Source organism: Drosophila rhopaloa, unplaced genomic scaffold, assembly GCF_018152115.1.
Source record: "Drosophila rhopaloa isolate 14029-0021.01 unplaced genomic scaffold, ASM1815211v1 contig_3, whole genome shotgun sequence".
Lineage (NCBI taxonomy): Eukaryota > Metazoa > Arthropoda > Insecta > Diptera > Drosophilidae > Drosophila > Drosophila rhopaloa.
Window position 1 is genome coordinate 16,769,920 of NW_025335123.1, and position 19,186 is coordinate 16,789,105.

The following is a 19,186-nucleotide window of genomic DNA, read 5'->3' on the forward strand; positions in this document are numbered from 1 at the left end:
TACGATAACCAAGGCATTCAACACTTTTAGTGTATTTAAACCTTCAGATGGACTTTATGACTTACCGATCGGGCGGAGCGCAGTCGACTGAGCGAGGGAGCTTAGGAATCTCATCACACTTTGCTTATATATATCGCCGTTTTTTAGCAATGTGTTTTTTTTTGAGTATTCAAAAATTCGCCTTCTTCGGGCCATCGCCGATGACCTCCATTCTCCATTCTCCTCGATAGAGAAAAGCTGAAAGAGTAACCAAAACTAGCGTGTAATTTGAATAATTTGAAGATGCACACGCAAACAGAAATTGAACTTAATAATAGGCAAATAATTGTCGGTGACCACTTACATTAGCTGCGATTCTCCCCCTCCTCCTGGTCCATCTCCTGGAGCTCTCCTCCAGTCCAGAGGGCCAGAAGTCGCCCTCGAAGGAGGGCAGCTCGGCGGCGGAGCCCAGCTTATCCTCCATGACTAGCAGCTTATATATTTATAAGTAATCTTCAAATTTATTGGAATGGACTAGAAAAATTAAGAATCATTTTCAGTCCAATAGAATTGCTTTTCAGATATTTTCAGAAACCATATTTAAACGTATTTAAAAACAACACGATGATGTTCGGGATTATTTCCTAACATCAAAGTTATATTTTATAGAAATTTATAACGATTTCCAATTAGTTAAAATAAAAATCTAGAATTCTAGAATCTCTTCCATTTCCCCCCGAAGAAAAGCAACCAATGTGGTCATTCATTTTAATTTCATAATTTTTATTTAAATTTATTTTACACTTTCAAGCAAAGTATTTAGTTAATTACAGTGTTGTTGGTTTTTTATTTTGTTGTTTTTGTTTGCTTTGTTTTGTTTCGCTTGGTTTGCTGTGATTTTGGATCCATACGACAAAAAAAAGAAGGGAAATAAAGTAGGAGATAGAGATTGGTAGAAACAATAATAATATTAATAATTATAATCATCGTAATAATAGTAAAAAAAATATTTATATATTTATGTTTATTCATACACTCATGCAATGGATGTGTATGCGTGTTTGTGTTTGTTGGGGGGAGTATGTGTTTGTGGGGGCGTTTTGGGGTCATTAAATTAATGAAATCTGATAGAAAAGTCAAAGTCATCTTATCAGCTTAACTGTCGCACTATTTTACAAGTAGGTATTATGTCATAACGGTTTATCTTTATCATTTATCATTATTATTTATCGTTATCGTAATCATTAGCATAAACATTATCGTACTCATTATTAATATTAGTTATTAGTATCAATCGTTTTCTTCCATTTTTGTTTTTTCATTTCTCTCTTGTTTTTGTTGTTGCGGTTGTTGTTATAGAACTAGTTTTTACTAAGGCTTGGTTTACTTTACACTTGACTTATCTATCCCTCGCATCCTTTTGTGTTTTTGTTTTTCCCCTTTTCTCGAGTTCTTTTTTTGTGGGTTTTTCTGGGTTTTTGTTATAAGAAATTACATTTTGTATGCATAATAATAAACGCGTTTAGCAAAGTGCTTCGACTCTGGTTAACGTTTCTCGTTTTTTTGTTTTGTTTCTTTTCCGCTGCTATTGCATTTAGAATAAATGTTCATTTATAATTTACATGTGTTGGCTTAACTATGTATATAATATATATATATATTTATATATATATATGTATATCTACCGCTCTCGTGTGATCGATCATATCTATATATAAATGTGTATATAGCGCTGGATTTAGACTAAGGCTTAGACTCTAGGTATCATCCGGTTAATGCGTTTTGTGTTGCTTCTATGTTCTCTGGTTTTCTGGCTTCCGGCCTTACTTCCGCCTCCCCCATCATCTAATTCTTCTTAATCTTTTTCATCATATATAATTGTAATCACAAATAGTTTTGGAATATGCTCTCTCTTTCGCTCTTTCCGCCGCTCTCCTCTTACACAAAACGGTTAAAAAACGATAATTGATGTGTCTTTGCCACTCGCACTCGCACTCTCACTTTCACTCAGCCACTCGTTCTCTCTCGCTCTCTTTCACACCCATAACTTTGTTCATTGCTGCTGACTGTGTGGTAAAAAAAACAAAAACAAATATGCGCAGAAAAAAGACGGCAAGCAGCTCTTTCTCTCTCTGTCTCCCTCATCTTCCTTTTTTTTCTTTTTTTTGGTTACTATCGTGGGTTTTATTAATAATTAAATTCTGCGCCCGCTAATCCGAAAACTTTTTTTTGCACCAGCACGCGGCGTCTGCGTTTTGAAGGCAGCGTCTTGTTATCGCAACTATTACCGATCAACGATTGTCGATAATCAATTACCGATCATTGTTCCATACGTTAAAAGTACAAAGGCATTCGGCGGCAGAGCCCAGTGACTTGAGTATGTTTTCGTTTATAATAATAATATTTACTTTAACTTGCTTTATTTTTAGTTTTTGTTTTTTGGTGTCTGTTTTTTGATTGTGTGCAGCGCAGCGTGGGCATTGAACTCTCCTCGTCCTTATTTTGATCGGTTTTATCGGTGGCAGGCGCAGCTTTTTTTTTTGTTGGTTTTCCAATTTTTTTGTTGTCTTTCGCTTAGCTAAGGAAACTATGCGCGTTTCGTTTAAAAACACACTAACTAAAAGTATATATCCCGATATATAATATATATATTTATGCCATATGTGTGTGTGTGTGGCGATGTAGATCTAAATATAAACGATATAACCGATTTTTTCGATATATGTATGCGCGGCTTACAAACTAGGGCATTGGATTTTACAAACTGTCGCGTACGTGTGACCTACTACACCTATCAGTAATCGGTAATCAGTAATCGTTTATCAGTAATCGGTAAATATATATTGTGTGTACTTGTATTTGTATTCGTATGTGTGTGTGTTGGGTATTTACATTAATGTTAGTTACTTGCTGATGTCGCAATTGAAGGCATTTTTATGCGCAGTGAATAAGTATCCTAGTATCTAAAATTTACAAAATCCCCTTTTACTCTGGTTTACTGTCTCGCTCTCTCGCCTTCTCCCGTCTCTATCTGATTCTTGGGCGGCGGCAGTTGGTAGAAAGAAAACAGTTAGAAAACGAAAACAATACCTCCCACAATACCACCTAAGATACACAAAAAAAAATTAAAGTTAGACATGATACATCCGATTAATGAAAGAACCCAGTTTGGAATCTACAGATTAAGTCTAATAAATAGTGATAAACCTAAATCGCATTTTAGCCTAAAAGTCTATAGCCTAGATGTTTTTTTGTTTTAGCGTTAATAAATAGCAATCGATCCTGCGTCCCCCGTATAAAATCCTTCCTGCTTTTTGAGACAAATGGGGTTGGCGCTCCCTATCCTTTTTTTTTTTTGGCTATCACAAAATCAAATACTAAGTATAACGTTAAGTTATGTACAAAAATGTCAAAATTAAATGGATGTAAATCGAGGAATTAGGAACGCGCACACACACACTCGCACGTACGCACGCACACACACACACACATGGGGTGGTGGTCCTTAAACTAAATCCTTAATCAATATAAACAATCAATCGTGAACAATTTGTTAGAAGTTACGACACTAATTTGTTGTCCTACGTATGCATATATGTTGTAAATGTTAGTTCCTTAAATAGTTCAAGTACCCTAAATCTGTTTTCAAAGCATTTTGGCTATTGCTATTTTGTTGCTTTTGTTAATCATACTCCTTTCGTATCGCTCCCCCGGTCATCCTACTCCTGTGCTTATCTGTTTGGTGTTTTGTTTGCTACTGTCCTGATTCCTGATTCTCCTAATAATTGCATTTTCTAGTCGTCCTCGTACTCTACTCCTCATCCTCGATAATTTATTGTTGTCTTGTCATTGGAAGTGATACTTGGGCTCAGATCGGGTGAATAGGGGCTAAGGATGAGGATGAGGATGAGGAATCCGATTCCGATTCCAATTTCGAGTTCGATTCGATTCAGATTCCTATTCCGTTCGATTTGTGTATAAAAATATGTATTTACTCTATGCGTGTTCCCAATTTGAAGCTCCTATAAGGAGCACTTAATCAACTGCCGATCGCCAACAGGCACATGTTCACTATAGGCTATATATTTCTTGTGCGGATGCGGATGGTCGGGTGAATTGTGTCTTCGCGTCGTCTTCGTCGTCGTCGTCGTCGTTATCGTCGTCTGTCCACTGGCTTACAACACTACAAGGGTACAAAAAACTTAATTCAACTTTACAACATGCTCTCTCTATCTCTTTCTCTCTTTACAAACTTTAAACTGATTGCGAGTCGTTTGTTTTTTAGTGGCGGAGTCGCAAAATAAATAATGTTACGTTATAACACATTCCGACATTCGCTGCTGCTTAAAAGTTAAGTCACTAAGGAAAGGTATTTAGCTTACGCTCAACGTTTTAAACGCTGTTACATCGAGGTGTCTGACCCTCCTCATCCTTCGCTTAATCCTGATCCTGCTTTTCTATGATTTGTATGCTTTACTATTTTCTGTCTAGTTGGAACGAAGGAATTGCATTCATTAATACATGGTGTGTGTGTTATTAGGGCATATGAAATATATGATATATATATTTGCTGTATCGCGGACTTAAAAATGGAAATCGAATCAAGATGCGTTGTTCAAATTTTGTCCTAGACTTAAAATAAAGGATTTATAGCAGTGGTAGTGGGGGGATGTCTTAAACTACATTACAAATTAGGTGTGATAGTTGTTGGTTTAATTATGATAACGCTATACATTTGGGGTGCAATGTTAAAAAAAAAAAAGGAAATAGTAGTTAGTCATAGTCGTGAAAGTTTAACACACACTGGTGATCCCTGCTGGCTGATGATGATCGTGGTCTGTGGTCTGGCTTGTCGTTAGTGGACTTTCAGTCTAGCCTTTGGCCACGGCTACCACCCGTTGTAGCTGCTGCTGCTGCTGTTGCTGCACTAGAGTCTCTCCACAAACTTGGTCAGCTGGTCGGAGGCGTCGGGCAGGGCTCCTCCGGCGTTGCCCACGCCCACATTGCCGACGTTGACGCCGACACCAACGCCGACGCCCACGCCCACATCCTGCGGCACTCCTGGCAGCGGCGACTGATGATGCATCCCATGATTGTGCATCCCGTCATGCGGTGGTCCCTGCGGCGCCGGCGAATGGCTGCTCATCACATGATGCGGCGAGGGCTGGGCCCTTGGCGAGGCGGAGGGAGCAGCACGTGGCGATGGCGCCGAACGGGGCGATGGCGTTGGCTGTGGCGAGCGGATGGGCGGAGAGGAGCGGGCCGATTGCATCAGCTGCTGCTGCAGAGAATGCGGCGTTGGGGGACCCATCACTTGTGAATTGGGTCCGCCAACCACCGCCGACGGATTCTGGGCATTCGCATTCGGCATGGCCACCTGCATCATCTGCTGCTGCTGCAGCGGCTGTTGCTGCTGCTGCTGTTGCTGCATCCCCGGCGGCATGCCCACGCCCATCTGCTGTTGCTGTTGTCCGGGTCCGGGCTTCACGCCCACTCCCACTCCAACACCTACTCCAACGCCCACCTGGCCCTGCTGCTGCTGCAGCATGTTCGAGGCAGCCGCTGCATTGGCCATCGAGTACTGATCGCCACCGGGCACGGCACCTGCCCCTCCGGGCACTCCGCCCACTCCCACCACGCCTCCTGCGCCGCCAGCACCGCCCGCATTGAAGTTGCCCAGTCCGCCTCCGCCGCCAGGGAATTGTTGCTGGCCGGGACCGGGTCCCGCTCCGCCCATGTGCGGACCACGCTGGCGTTGCGGATACGGTGGAGGGTACTGGTTCATCTGCATGTAACGCATCTTGTTCCAGTTCTGGTTAGACACCTGTGTCGGGGGTTGGAATGTTTACTAAGTATAAGAGCCGAAATTTGGTGGGTAATTTTGTTGTTAGAGGTTGGTGACGCAAAATCAAATTGAAATTTACTATTATAAAAAGAATGGATTTTTACTTATCATGACAAAATTCGTAAATAAACTCTAAAGAAAAATTGTATCTTTAGGCTTCTTTACTAAATACATCTGCTGGTTTAAATAAATCTTTTGGAAGAGGAATTTACAAGAATAAATTTAAAAATTGTTTCTTTCTCTAATGTCTTTGTTAGCCATTCAATATTTTTTAAATCGTTTTTTTCAGTACTGATATGCAAATGCTAATAATGTAAAAAAGGTAATATATTCATTTTAGAAACAAGCGCAAGACTAAATTATAACTCTAGAGCTCTGACTAATGTAGGGGATCCATTCATATTTCCATTCAGATAATGATTATGAACTGTAGGACCAACATCTGGTTCAAAAGCCAAGTTGGTGGCTATAAGAAATTGACTGCTGAGTTTTGATGGGACTGTGGTTCTTAGGAGACGGCTTATTTTAGTCACTTACCATTCCTCCCTGCGTGGAGACGCCGGGCGACATGTTGGGCGGAAGGCTCTGCAGCATCATGGCTGCGTTCTGCATGTTGGGCATACGCTGATGGGGTCCAGTGCCTGGTCCTCCGGGTCCGCCCTGCTGCTGCTGCTGTTGCTGCATCAGATTTACCTGCTGCTGCTGGTTCGGATTCATCTGCTGCGGCCCACCGCCGCCCTGCTGCTGTTGCTGGTTCATCATGTGCTGCATCTGCTGCTGCTGCATCACCTGTTGCTGCTGCTGCTGCTGTTGTTGTTGTTGTTGTTGTTGCTGCTGCTGTTGCTGCGGATTTTGCGGACCATTGCCCGCCTGCTGCTGCTGCAAAGCTCCGCCACCGGGACCAGGTGCTCCTCCACCCGCCGCCGCATTAATCTGCGACTGATGACTCTGCTGGCGCTGCTTGATGATCGCCGCCATTATTTGGGGATTCTGCTTCAGGATGGTGAGGATGTGCTGGTTGCTCTCGTTGGTGGGATTGTTCTTGATCTTCTGCATGATCTGGGCGAGTTGCTGGGTATTCAGTCCGCCGCCAGTTGCACCACCACCTTGACCTCCTGCTCCGGGAGGTGGACGCACTCCGCCAACAGTGCCGGCCATTGGCGGTGCTCCCATGCCCATTCCCATGCCGCCGTGCTGTCCGCCGACGGGCATTTGGCCTCCGCCCAGTTGGTTGGGTCCACCGAGTCCCATCATCTGCTGCTGCTGTTGCTGCTGCTGCTGGATCAGATTCGGCTGCATCAGCTGGCTGGGCTGGCGCATCCCGGTGGCATTGTTGGTATAGCGGGGATTACCTCCGCCAGGATTGGCTCCTCCGCCGCCGGCTCCGCCACCGCCCCACTGATCCATGGGCAGCAGGTGGTTGGCGTTTAGCACATTCAGTGAGCAGTTTCCAGAGCCGGGAACTGGGCCACCAGCGGGGTTGCCACCACCGCCCGAACCCAGCGAGCCTACGCCCACGCCACCAACGCCTCCGACACCAACGCCGCCACCGACACCTCCGACTCCGACGCCCATGCCTCCCAGCTGATTGACAACATTCGGATTGGGCCCTGCGCCTCCCATCTGCCGGTTCATCGGGGGCGGCGCCATGGGTCCACCTTTGCCGAAGCTACCGCCATGTGACACCTGCTGGCGAGCTGCCTCTTCCTGGACCTGCTTCACCACCTGCAGGACACTGGGCGACGGCGAATGACCGCCACCTGGCTTCATGCCTATGCCTGGTTGATGCGGATGCGGTGAGGTCATTCCGCCCATGCCGCCGGCTCCTGTTGCTCCCGAAACGGGCGATGGCACCGCCACAGTGGATGGCGACATACCACCCGCTCCTGGTGGCATAATTCCCGCCTGACCGGGCATCACCTGCTGGCTAACCGCCACGCCGGACATTCCCACCACGGGCACTCCGCCAGCGACCACGGCCGGACCGCTGACTGCTGCAGGGCCTGGCAAAGCAGCCGGAGCTGCTGTCCGGGACATGAGCGCCACACGGCGGCGCAGCAACTGCTGCTGTTGGAGTCTGGAAGAGTAAGAGGGTACGATGTGGAAATTAAAGCGAGTGTTTCAGAGGAAGGTCCAGGCCCTACTCGGGCGTAACTCTAAATCATAAATCAATCTGTCGCCTTTAATTCAATAAATTGATGGCAAACATATACAAAAAGGCGCAAAACAATATAAAATCAATTAAAATGAACTCACTTTTGCTGGAGCTGCTGCTGCTTGAGCTTGTGCTTGATGTTGGGACAGAAGGGCACGGGGCACTTCAGCTCCTGACAGTGCTTGGCGTGGTAGCAACAGAGCGCGATCAACTGCTTGCAGATGGGGCATCCTCCGTTGGTCTTGCGCTTGCAGTTCTTCGTGTGCTGGACGACGCGCTTCATCTTCTGGCACGAGGGCAGGCGGCAGTTGGCATCGCGACATTGGCAGGCGTGCACCAGCGACTGGATGCAGCGCTGGATGGACTGTTTGCGGGCCTCCTGCGGATTGGCCTGCTTGTGGTCCGTCGGCGCGGAGCCATCGTCGATGTCAAAGCCAAGCTTCTCCATCTTGTGCGGATGTCCGACCTTTTCCTTGCACACGATGCACAAATCAAAGTCCTGTGAAGTAAATAACGACAAGGAATGATTAGTTTTGCTGGTAGTTACTTTGTTAATATTTTACTTCCGTTGAGTGTGACTCTGCCAAAGTATTCAACTAATCTCGTTAAATACTTGAATTGCTTAAAGTTTTTACAAAGCATTTTATTTATTCTATGGATGATTATTACTCTGCCAAAGTAAAAACTTTCACACAATAACTAAACGCACTCCATACTTGTGTCTTTAAACCTCCGGATATGACTAACCAATCGGGCGGAGCGCAGTTGACTGAGGGAGGGAGCTTAAGAATTTCATCACACTTGCTCTTTGATCTTTATATATATATATATATATATATTATATATATGTATATATATGTACGCTTATCGCTCTTTTGAGCAATGCGGTGTTTTTTTGAGTTTTCAAATATAACATGCTTTTCAAATCTGCAAAGTTCAAGGCAAATAATACTCACATCACAGACGGTGCAGTGGTAGCGCGTCTCCACCGCCGTCTTGCAGTTGTTGCAGGTGTAAACGAACTTATCCTGGCCCTGGTTATGCAGCTCATACAACATGGACAGCGTGGAGAACTGGGCGCGTCGCAGGGACGAAAACTCGAAGTGCTTGTCGCGGGCGAGAGTGAGGAAGGCATCGCGTCCGTCCATTAGATCGCAGGTTAGCAGCGGATCGGGATCCTGGATGGGCTGTAAATCGCAAAGAAAATAAACAAGTTCCAATTAGTTATATCCAGAAAGATGGACCAGAAAACGAGCACACGTACCGCTAAGCTCGCTGCCGACTGCGCCGAATGCAGACGGATGACGAAGAAGACCTCCTTGTGCTTCTCCATCGTCGCATATATCTTGGCGGAGAGATCATTGCCCGACTGGTGTTCATTGGACTTTTTGCTGTTTTTACGTTGCGCCGCCTTCGATTTGTTCGACTTCTTGGCCTTCTTCTGGCCCTTCTTCTTGCCATCGCCGCTGACCTCGTTCTCCTCGATGGAGAAAAGCTGCAAGAGTTAATAAGATCATTAATACTCTGGTTATACTATTTTCTGTATGAGTAACCAAAACTAGCGTGTAATTCCAATAATAGAAATTGAATTTAATAATAGGCATATAACCACTTACATTAGCTGCAGCTGCGGCTTCGGCGGCCTCGGCCTGCTTGCGCTTCTCCTCCTCCTCCTGGTCCAGCTCCTTGATGCTCTCCTCCAGCACATTAGGCCAGAAGTCGCCCTCGAAGTAGGGCAGTTCGGCGGCGGAGCCCAGCTTGTCCTCCATCGCCTGCTTCAGAATGTCCTTGTAGTCCTGTATGATGCGCTCGATCATGCCCTTGTCGAGCATCTTCTTGTACCACTCCTGCAGGCGCTTGGGCTTGGGGATCTTTTGGTCCGTGGGATGGCAGTGGAAGATGTAGTCGTCGCCCTCTGAGGGCGGACAGGCCCAGATGTGGGCCATTGTGTAGCCCAGCTGCTTGACGTAGTCCATGTAGCCGAGCAGGATTTCGTGATATACCGCCGTGCGGTATTGTCTTGGCCGGAAGAAATGAACGGAATCCAGATAGGCAATGTAGACACGCCGCGTATTTGGCGCCGGGCACTCGGATCCGTACTCCTGGACGTGCATGCCAAAGAAGCAGACATCGATGCCGTCCACCTCCTCGAAGGCGAATAGTGCTTTGGCGCGGTACGGAAACTCGTTCATCATCTCGCCCTGTTCGACGAAACGACGCCGCATCCCGGGCTTCACCTCCACGCACTTGTCCGACGAGCTGACCACACGGATGTGCACCTCGCCGGCGCCCGCCTCCTTCTTCTTGAGGAAATTGTTCACCCGCGTCTCTATGTACACGCCCAGTTTGGTGGTGGGCAGGCGCTTCGCATTGAACTTGTTCTCCTTCCGCTTCGAGTTCTTCTTCTTCAGGCAGTTGTCGCACACGAAGCCGCCGGGCCAAATCGAATCCAGCCAGAGCACACAGATCTGGTGCTGCTTGCGTCCGCACTCCTGGCAATCGACAAACGGCTCCAGCTCCAGATGATCGTTCTTCATCTCCTTGAACTGGTCCTTTTTGATTTGGCTGGATAAAGGGGAACACATGATGGGTTTGCATGATTTGGAGGCGGTTCTTTGAAAGTTAAGAAAATTTGATAGTCTCAACTTAAAGGAAGTCTTTTGTTTTTAAGATTTACACACATTTTTAATACAAACAAAAGCTTTTTGAATGGTTTTTAACATATGACTAAATTTACCAGTTTATAATACAAAAGTTTTAACATTTAAATATCTTACTACATTTTACTTGGTAATAATATATTATTTTTGGGTTTGGTACCGTTTCGTGACCCATTAAAGGAGTTGTCTGCTCAGTGATGCTTAAACTGATCTCCTACTTTTCAAATGATATGATAACGTACGATTACTTCATGACTAATGGACTGATCACCCCGAAAATGTTCTAGAAAACAAAACCCATCCCTTTTTGAAGTTAAAAACCATTCTTAAACAAAAAGTTGAATTTGTAGGATCATATACTTACGTTTGCGACTGCAGTGGATCATCGCCCAGTGTGACCGTATCGCCCTGGATGTCGTTAAAGCACTTTTGGCAGTAGGTGTATCTATTTGAGGCGACACCGTATTCCTTTAGACTGTTGTGTTTTGTTTGGTGGTTTTTTGGTTGTTCGTTTTCAATGCGTTTGTTTTTATTTTGTTTGGTTTGATTTGATTTTAGTTGATTGATGGACGAAATTTGAAGATGGCAGCCAAAAAGGGAACATAACAACACAGGCGTGTGTACAGACAGGTGTATGGGTGTACAGGTGTTCGGATGTACAGGTGTGCGTGCAAGCGAGATGGTTATATGCATTTGGTCAGTTGCAAGTGTGTGAGTGTGGTTTATGTTTTGTTTTTCGATTTTTGTTTTTTTTTCAATTTTCACACACACACATTGAGAGAGAGATGGTACACACACAGATACAAAGTTCGATTAAGACACGCAATAATACAGATATGCGGCGACACATATTAACGATTATTATTATTATTATTTTGGTTTTTTGTTGTAGTTGTTGCGGGAGAGAAAAAAACAAAATAAACACAAAAAGAAAAAAAAGGGAAGAGAAACAAAAAGAGTGATTTGATTTGCATTAGAATTTTTGTCACATTAATACAACAATTAAGGGGGTTATCATAATATTATTAAATATCCCAGGAGTATTACAGTAATATGTTTATAGACACACTTAGATATATCTAAGGTTTTATCAAAGATTTACCAAATTCTATTTTATTTTATAAAAATAGATTAGATATCTAAATAGGTCTGGTATGCATATAATATAGTGGCGCTTAAATATCCCCGGAATAATAGTTGCTTTTGTATTGGATTTAACGATTCTTGCAGATATACATATGTATAGCCTGGGATACTTAACTGCTCAAATTACTCAAGATCTGTAACCTTCAATGTATTCCAATTTCAATTGCAGATAATGTTTCATTTGCTTACAAGGATTTCATTTCCCTGATTGTGATTAGAATTTTGTTTGCTCGGTTCTGACTACCCGAAAAATGTGGAATGTTAAACCTAAACACGACTTGGACCTGGGATTGGATTGTGTTGGATTGAATCCAAATAGTTAATGGCCATGATGGATCAGGGGATGCATCAAGCAGCAGCAGCAAAAGCGGCGACATTAAAGGATATTCAAGGAGCACTAAGGAAGTGTGTGTGCGTGTGTCTTTGTTGTTCGTTTGGTATATATTTTACTTTTTTATTTTCATTGTGCAATGTGCAACATTAATGATATTATGTACACAGCAATATAAGGGATAAAACACACACACATAAAACACAGAAGAGGGGCGGGAAAGGAGCAAAAGGATCAAGGATCAAAGCCATTAAATTAGTGCACAAAACGGACATTCAATATGCTAAATATGCTGAAAGCAGCCATCGAACATTGATATGGAATCGGTAATAGGAGGAGCAAGCGGTTTATAACTAAATCACAAGACCTGTTCTGGCTTTATAATTTTTCAGTACTCAAATATAGCCTAAATATTAATTATATGATTGAATATTTTCAAATTTTGTCTAAAAAACTGCTTTCAAACATATATTTGAAAACCGAAACAGGCCTCTGCATCACAAACATTTTTATTGACTCGCTGAATTGGAACATTCGTAAACGAGCAAAGCGGTTGGTTTGTCTAAATTATATTTCACATCAAACAGAGAAACATAAACGGAACGGAGCCAAGCAAAAATCCTCGACTGGCGAGATATAGTCTGTGGGCAGGACGGGGGGATCTGATGCAAGAGCAGATCAGTACATACCTGTTCTGGTAGCTGTAGTACTTCGCATCCCGCGGAATCGTGCAGAGCTGCTTACCGTAACAGCAGAGCACCTGTGGGTTGAATGAGTACTTCCTGCCGCAACAATAGCCTAAGGCCTGCATCACCGGATCAATCTCCGCCTCAAAAACTTCGGAAAGCTAAAGGGAAAAGAGCGGGGGAAAGCATTAACTTCCATTATTTGGCGATCAACGCAAATTTCAGTCAACCAACCTTTGTGCAATAGCGGTAGACCCGCGACGTCTTGCGGTTATACAGCCAGGCATTTTCTAACATCAGCCACACATCGTCCACGTACTCCCAGGGATCACTGTACTTCCCGTTCTGGATGTTGGTGCGTATGGTGCCCAGGTCCATGGGCTTCTTCACGATCTCAAAGTAATCGGGAATGCCCAGCGCCTGGGGATCGACGGGATAGCGAAAGGGCACGGATTCGGGCTCCTGCCGGAAAAGCTTTTCCAGCGTTGGCAGTAAAGCGGTGCGCAGCTCTTCGGGATTGAACTCTGTACGGAGGAAATGACGAGAAAAATGTCTGAGTATATCTTTTCGTTTTCCCCACAAAAACCCTTAATTCCCTCTAGCAATAATGACATTCACTTACGGCATTTCTTCTTTTTATCACCCGCATTGGGGGCCAGTGGTTCCGGTACGAGTGGTTTCGTATCCGTCTTGGGTTTAATGTCCACGGCACTGCCAGTCGCTCCTCCATCGTGCGCACCGTTGATGTTGTCCTTGCCGCCGCCAACACCACTACCGCCGCCATCAGCATGATGCTCTCCAGCTGTCGAACCTCCAGCCTCGTCCACATCCATGGCCTCCGTCTTGATCTTCACCTCGCCATCGAGGCCATCCTCCGTCTTGATCTCTATTTTGATCATGCTGGTGCCGTCGTTGTTAACATTCTTGCCCTTGCCGCCGCCCGTCGAGCAATCCATTTGGGAGCTATCGTTGTTCCCACCACAGCTGTCGTCCATGAACTCCTTCTTGATGTCATCATCCTGCTTAATCGAGTCCAGCTTGCCCTTGGAGGCCATTCCACCAGCATTCCCACTTCCACCACTGCCGTTCGTGTTCTCGCCAGAGGGCGAGGGTGTCTCATCGTCGTTGTCTCGCGCCGCAGCCTCCAAGGCAGCCATCTGTGAGGAGAGACTGCTGGAGCTGCTCATCATGCGACTGCTCGAGGACGTCGATGTGGTGGTAGTCGCACCCGCTCCGCCTCCAGCCGAACCTCCTGACATCAGGAGCAGTGGATTGCTAGCGGGCGTCGTCGATGATCCTCCTCCTCCGCCACCGCCGCTGCTGGTGGCCATCGTGGCCGAAGTGGGCGTCGATACCGAGCTGAGCGGTGTACCCGAGCCCGCCGAGGAAGATGAGGAGGTGGAACTGACACCCGCCGCAGTGGCTCCACTGCTGCTGTTGTTGCTGCCACTGCCACTACTCGCACATGTGGCTGCTGCTGATGCGGGCGTACTGCTCGCCGCCAATCCAGAGGCACTGGTTGCCGGCACTGGAGAGGCGGGTATGTAGGGAGGCGAACCCGGCCGATTGCTTAGCGGTTGTTGCATCAGGCTGCTCACCGAGGGCGGGTTGTTGTTAGCACTACTGCTGTTATTGTTGTTGGAGGGCGTGCCAATCGACGGGCCGTTGGACAGGAAGCCAGGCGATGGACTGGGAGCTGAAACCGTCACATTGGAGGCCGATCCTCCTGTTCCCGGCGCCCCTGCTCCGGCACTCAGAGCCTCGAGGCTTGTGGGCGTGGGCGGCATGTTGTTCAGCACACTGCCGGGCTTTTGTTGCTGCTGCTGTTGCCCTTGCTGCTGCTGTTGTTGCTGCATCGGCGAGCTAAAGCTGTTGCTGGTCGGCTGCTGCTGTTGTTGCTGCTGCTGCAGAGGCGTGGCATTGCTGAATGGAGACTGCGGCAACAACATTCCCTGTTGCTGCTGCTGTTGTTGTTGTTGCGCCTGCTGTTGCTGCTGCTGGTGCATGTGCCGCTGCTTCATCATCTCGCTCAACTGAGGATTGGCGCCAGTGCCGCCGTTCGCATTGATGAACTGCTGCTGTTGCTGCTGTCCCGGCACCGGACTGGTGAGCACGTTGGTCGTCTGGTAGGGCGAGAGCGCCGGATTGACTACCATGCCACCGGGACTGGGTCCGGGTGGTCCGACCAGCATTTTGCCAGCTCCAGAGCCGGGCGGTTGCTGCTGCTGTTGTTGCGGGAACTGCATGCGCTGCTGCTGCTGCAGTGTGAGCATGTTGCCCCCGGGCGAGTGACTGCGCATGGCCACCATGTTGTTGGTGACGCCCAGAGCTGCAGCCGTCGGCTGACCCAGTATTCCGGATGGGCCTTGTGGGCGCAACTGCTGCGGAGCCATCACATTGCCCATGGGACTGATGCTGGAATGGATGCAGCCCTGGGGAGCCTGCTGACCCTGCTGCTGTTGGGGGAGAACTACTCCGCCCGCTCCGCCAGCTGCACTGCCAGCTCCGCCAGCCGCTACCGGCACCTGATTCGCGGCACTCTGGTGCTGCAACAACATCTGCTGGTGTTGCTCCTTGCGCTTCAGTCGCTTCTCCTCCAGCTCCTTCTGGATCTTGTAGATCTTCTCGGCCAGCAGGTGATAGTACTCCGATCTAGACTTCGCCATCTCGTACATGTCCTTCTCGACCTTCTCCGCGTACGAGACGAGATTGTGCATTCGCTTGTCCTGCATGGTGGTGGGATCCGAGGTGGGAAAGATGGCCTGCACCAGTTTGTGGACGAGATGGTTGCGCAGATCGCCGGTAACCGACTCCCGCCAGTCCTTTTCGTTGTCGCCGGGCGTTCCAGAGTTTCCGCCATTGCCATTGCCGCCGGCGCCTCCAGCTCCCGCTCCCGCGTTCTGATTGGGATTGCCAGCGTTGCCACCGCCCGTGGTATCGGCCGGCATCAGGACACTGGAACCGGCGCCCACTTGTCCACCACTCGCTCCGGCGCCGGCAGCTGCTGCGCCCGCTCCAACCACATGGCTCTGCGGATGGACCTGGGCAACCTTCAGCTGCTGCTTGTCATTGGCTCCTCCGGCTACGCCGGCTGCGGCACCACCGAAATTGGTATTGCCAAAGCCACCGACGTTGACAGAGAGTGGTGCTGGAATGTTGCCAACCAGCTGGGCGGGATTGGGTTGCTGCTGCTGCTGCTGTTGTTGTTGTTGCTGCTGCTGCTGTTGCTCCACCATGTTGGCCAGGCCACCGCGTCGTCGGTTCTGCTGTTGGAGCATCTGCTGCTGCTGCTGTTGCTGCAGGCTGTTCACGTCGTTCGGCAGGACATTGGGTCCACTTGGGCCGCCGGGACCGCCAGGTCCTAGAACCCTGACAGCCGGCTGGGCGCCCTGCATGCGAATCACAGGAGGCAAGCCCTGCTGCTGCATTCCGCCGGCCGGAACTGGCGATAGTCCGACCTGGCCCATGCCATCGAAGCGACGGAGTTCCTGCTGCTGGACCTGCTGCTGGTGCACCTGCTGTTGCTGCTGCTGCTGTTGAGTCAACTGTTGGACCATGTCCGCCGGCGTTTTGGGCGCACCCGGTGTTCCGCCCGCTCCCTGCTGTTGGGGTAGAACTATGGCAGTGTTCTGAACACCTCCCGGTGCCACCTGCTGTCCTTGCTTGCCATCCCCCACCAGACCCGTCAGATTGGGCTGCTGGTTCTGCTGTTGCTGCTGCTGCAGATTACCGCCTGCTCCGGCCGCTCCACCAGCCGCTCCGCCACCAATGGCCGCTGCTTCTGCATTTCCTGCCGGACCGCCACCAGGTGGCACATTCGCGTTTTGACAAACCGTATGATTCTGCCGAAATGGAAAGCAAATGATGCAGCCCCTGTTGATGCACGTCTTGTAATGCAACAGGATCTGGCGCGAAGAGGCACAGTGCTGCATGGTGCAGTCCTTGCTCTGCTTACAAGTGCCCATGTGGGCGAGCACTGTTTTCATCGCCTTGCAGTAGTTGACGTTACACACCTCTCTGTTCGGATTTAAGTTCTCCCTGCGGTTGCATTTGTGCGCATGGAGCAGCAGCATCAGTTGCTGCTGGATCTGTCGTTTCCGGTCGTCGGGCACATCGCGATTGGCGCCACCAGGGCCGACCACTTGTCCGGCGCCACCGCCAGCCACTGCTGGGACACCAGCGACGGCACCGGCATTGGCCACAACGCCTGCTCCAACGAGTCCGACTCCCTGCAGCTGCTGTTGCTGCTGAGAGGTGCCGGGCTGCTGTTGCTGCTGCTGTCCGGGGTGACCGAGTAGCTGGTTAGGTTGCGGTGGGCGCGGACCCATCGCTCCGGGCTGCTGCTGCGCAAGCATCTGTTGCTGCTGGGGATTCCCGCTGACCAACTGCCCGGTGGGCACAGATCCATCGCTTCCGAGAGTGGACATGGGGACCACGGTGCCGACGGGTCGATTGCCCTGCGGCATTCCCGGTACGACACCGCCTCTTTGGGCCATCTGCTGGGCGAGGAGTTGCTGCTGTTGCTGCTGCTGTTGTTGCTGGGGATTGTTGCCGCCGCCAGGGCCACCATACTGACCCACTCCGTAAGGCAGACTGTTGAGTTGGCCTGAAAAGGGGAGATGCGATACTTAGCCACCGTTTCCACTCATCTGAATTAGGGAAACTCACCCATTTGCATGTTGGGATTCTGCATGCGCGGTCCTCCGCCGCCTGGTCCGTTACCCGGTCCACCAGCTCCTCCCGCGGCACCCATTAGATGCGGACCACGAAGCATATGCTGTTGCCCCACCATACGCCCCATCATCGGACCGTTCTGCATGTGCATGCCTTGGTTCGGTGTCACGGCTCCACCGCCGCCAGCTCCAACACCTCCGGGTCCTGCTCCTGGGCCACCTGGTCCGCCTGGCACGGAAACGGCATTGATCATGCCACCGCCGCCGCCGCCTGGCTGCTGTTTCAGCTGGTTGACCATGCCGCCCATGCCACCCATGCCGCCGCCAACGCTGTTGGTCAGGACCATGTTTCCCAGATTGCCCTGGGCAATGGTGTTCATGCCTGCAGGAGAGACAGCGAAAGGGGGATTAAAGAAAGTCGAATTTAGATCACCTTTGCAGCGAGGTTTAAAGAAATGAATAGTTCAATTACAATTGATATATGGACCTGCTGAGGGGCATCACTTTAGCGGACTTAACACTCACCTGGTATGGCGTTCATGCCATTGTTGCCATTATTCGATATAGACATTGGCATCGTGTTGCCCATGCCCATCTGAGTGCCCACCACCTGCTGCATGCCACCCTGGTTGGGCGATTGCAGGTTGGGGGACTTGCTGCCCAGCTGCTGCATCCCGGGCACCACCATGGCGCCCTTCTGACCCTGTTGCTGCTGCTGCTGCTGGAGTAGGTGCTGCAGCTGGTGGTGCGGCATTTGGCTGATTCTGTTGGCGTTGCCCGTTCCTGAACCATTGCCGCTGCCGTCGTCGCCGCCCGTTCCGGATCCGTTGCCGCCGCCGGCTCCGTTCATCTGGGAAGGCACAACGCCGACGCCGACAACGTTCACTCCAACGCCAACTACGCCAGATCCCGGTCCTTGGGCTGCCGGTTTGTTGGGTCCGCCGCCAGGATTTGGTCCGGATGTGGAATTTGTGGTCACGCCGGAGGCGCCGCCGCCTCCATTGCCGCCTCCTGCTCCGCCGGTCAACTGATCCGTCCAGCCGCTGTTCGATGACACTAGCTCATCGGGCAGATTCTCCTCCAGAAAGTAGGAGATGTCCGCTGCGAAAAGATTAACAAATATGGGTTTAGCAAGGTATTTGGCACAGGATTAAAGAAATCCCCACAACAATTAATATTATTACGAAACCAACTTGTAAACTGATTCATAAAAAAAAAAATTTTACCACAAAATGGTGAAATAATTGATGGGAAACTTGAACTTCTTATCTACTTGAATAAAAATGTAATGAATAAATTAGAGAAAATCATACGAATGTTCATTGCTTCTGGAAATTCCGGGAATCCCACAGGATTATTTGTATTTGTATTAAATTCACAAAAATTTCTTATTATTTTGTATGTAATTATAATATTAAAAGGTAAAACGATGAACTATAAGAATTGCCTTAGACCGAGAACAAAAAAACAAAATGCCGGCTTGTTAAAATGTCAAGTCACCCAGGGATTTATTTTCGCCGGCAGATTGGCACATTGAAAATGGAAATTTCTGGAGCTACTCACTTGAATCCATTTTGACCCGCTTCTGGGGCGGTTCGTCTAAGTGATCGGCCATCATATAGAGTTAGTTGGATTCTTCGTCGTCCAAAAACGAAGACGAAAACAAAAAGAACGTTGGAAACCCGGAGGAAATTAAGTGGAAAAAGCGTTC

At 48.4% G+C, this 19,186-nt stretch overlaps 1 protein-coding gene across 2 annotated transcripts; it reads right to left on the reverse strand.

Annotated features, from left to right (window-relative positions):
- Window positions 1-971: 971 nt before the first annotated feature.
- On the reverse strand, window positions 972-19,152 carry LOC108051106 (histone lysine acetyltransferase CREBBP). 2 transcript variants are annotated; one of them, XM_044461264.1, is made up of 13 exons: window positions 19,039-19,152; window positions 18,001-18,576; window positions 17,471-17,857; window positions 13,425-17,408; window positions 13,037-13,326; window positions 12,806-12,963; window positions 11,004-11,084; window positions 9,596-10,544; window positions 9,244-9,474; window positions 8,936-9,166; window positions 8,081-8,478; window positions 6,362-7,901; window positions 972-5,803 (listed from the first exon to the last, which is right to left on the reverse strand). In XM_044461264.1, exons 1-13 carry the CDS (start codon window positions 19,091-19,093, stop codon window positions 4,907-4,909), a joined length of 9,777 nt encoding a protein of 3,258 aa, XP_044317199.1. In that variant the 5' UTR covers window positions 19,094-19,152; the 3' UTR covers window positions 972-4,906. The 2 variants fall into 2 exon arrangements, with proteins under 2 accessions (XP_044317199.1, XP_044317198.1); XM_044461263.1 differs by having other exon boundaries at window positions 11,004-11,114.
- Window positions 19,153-19,186: the final 34 nt, after the last annotated feature.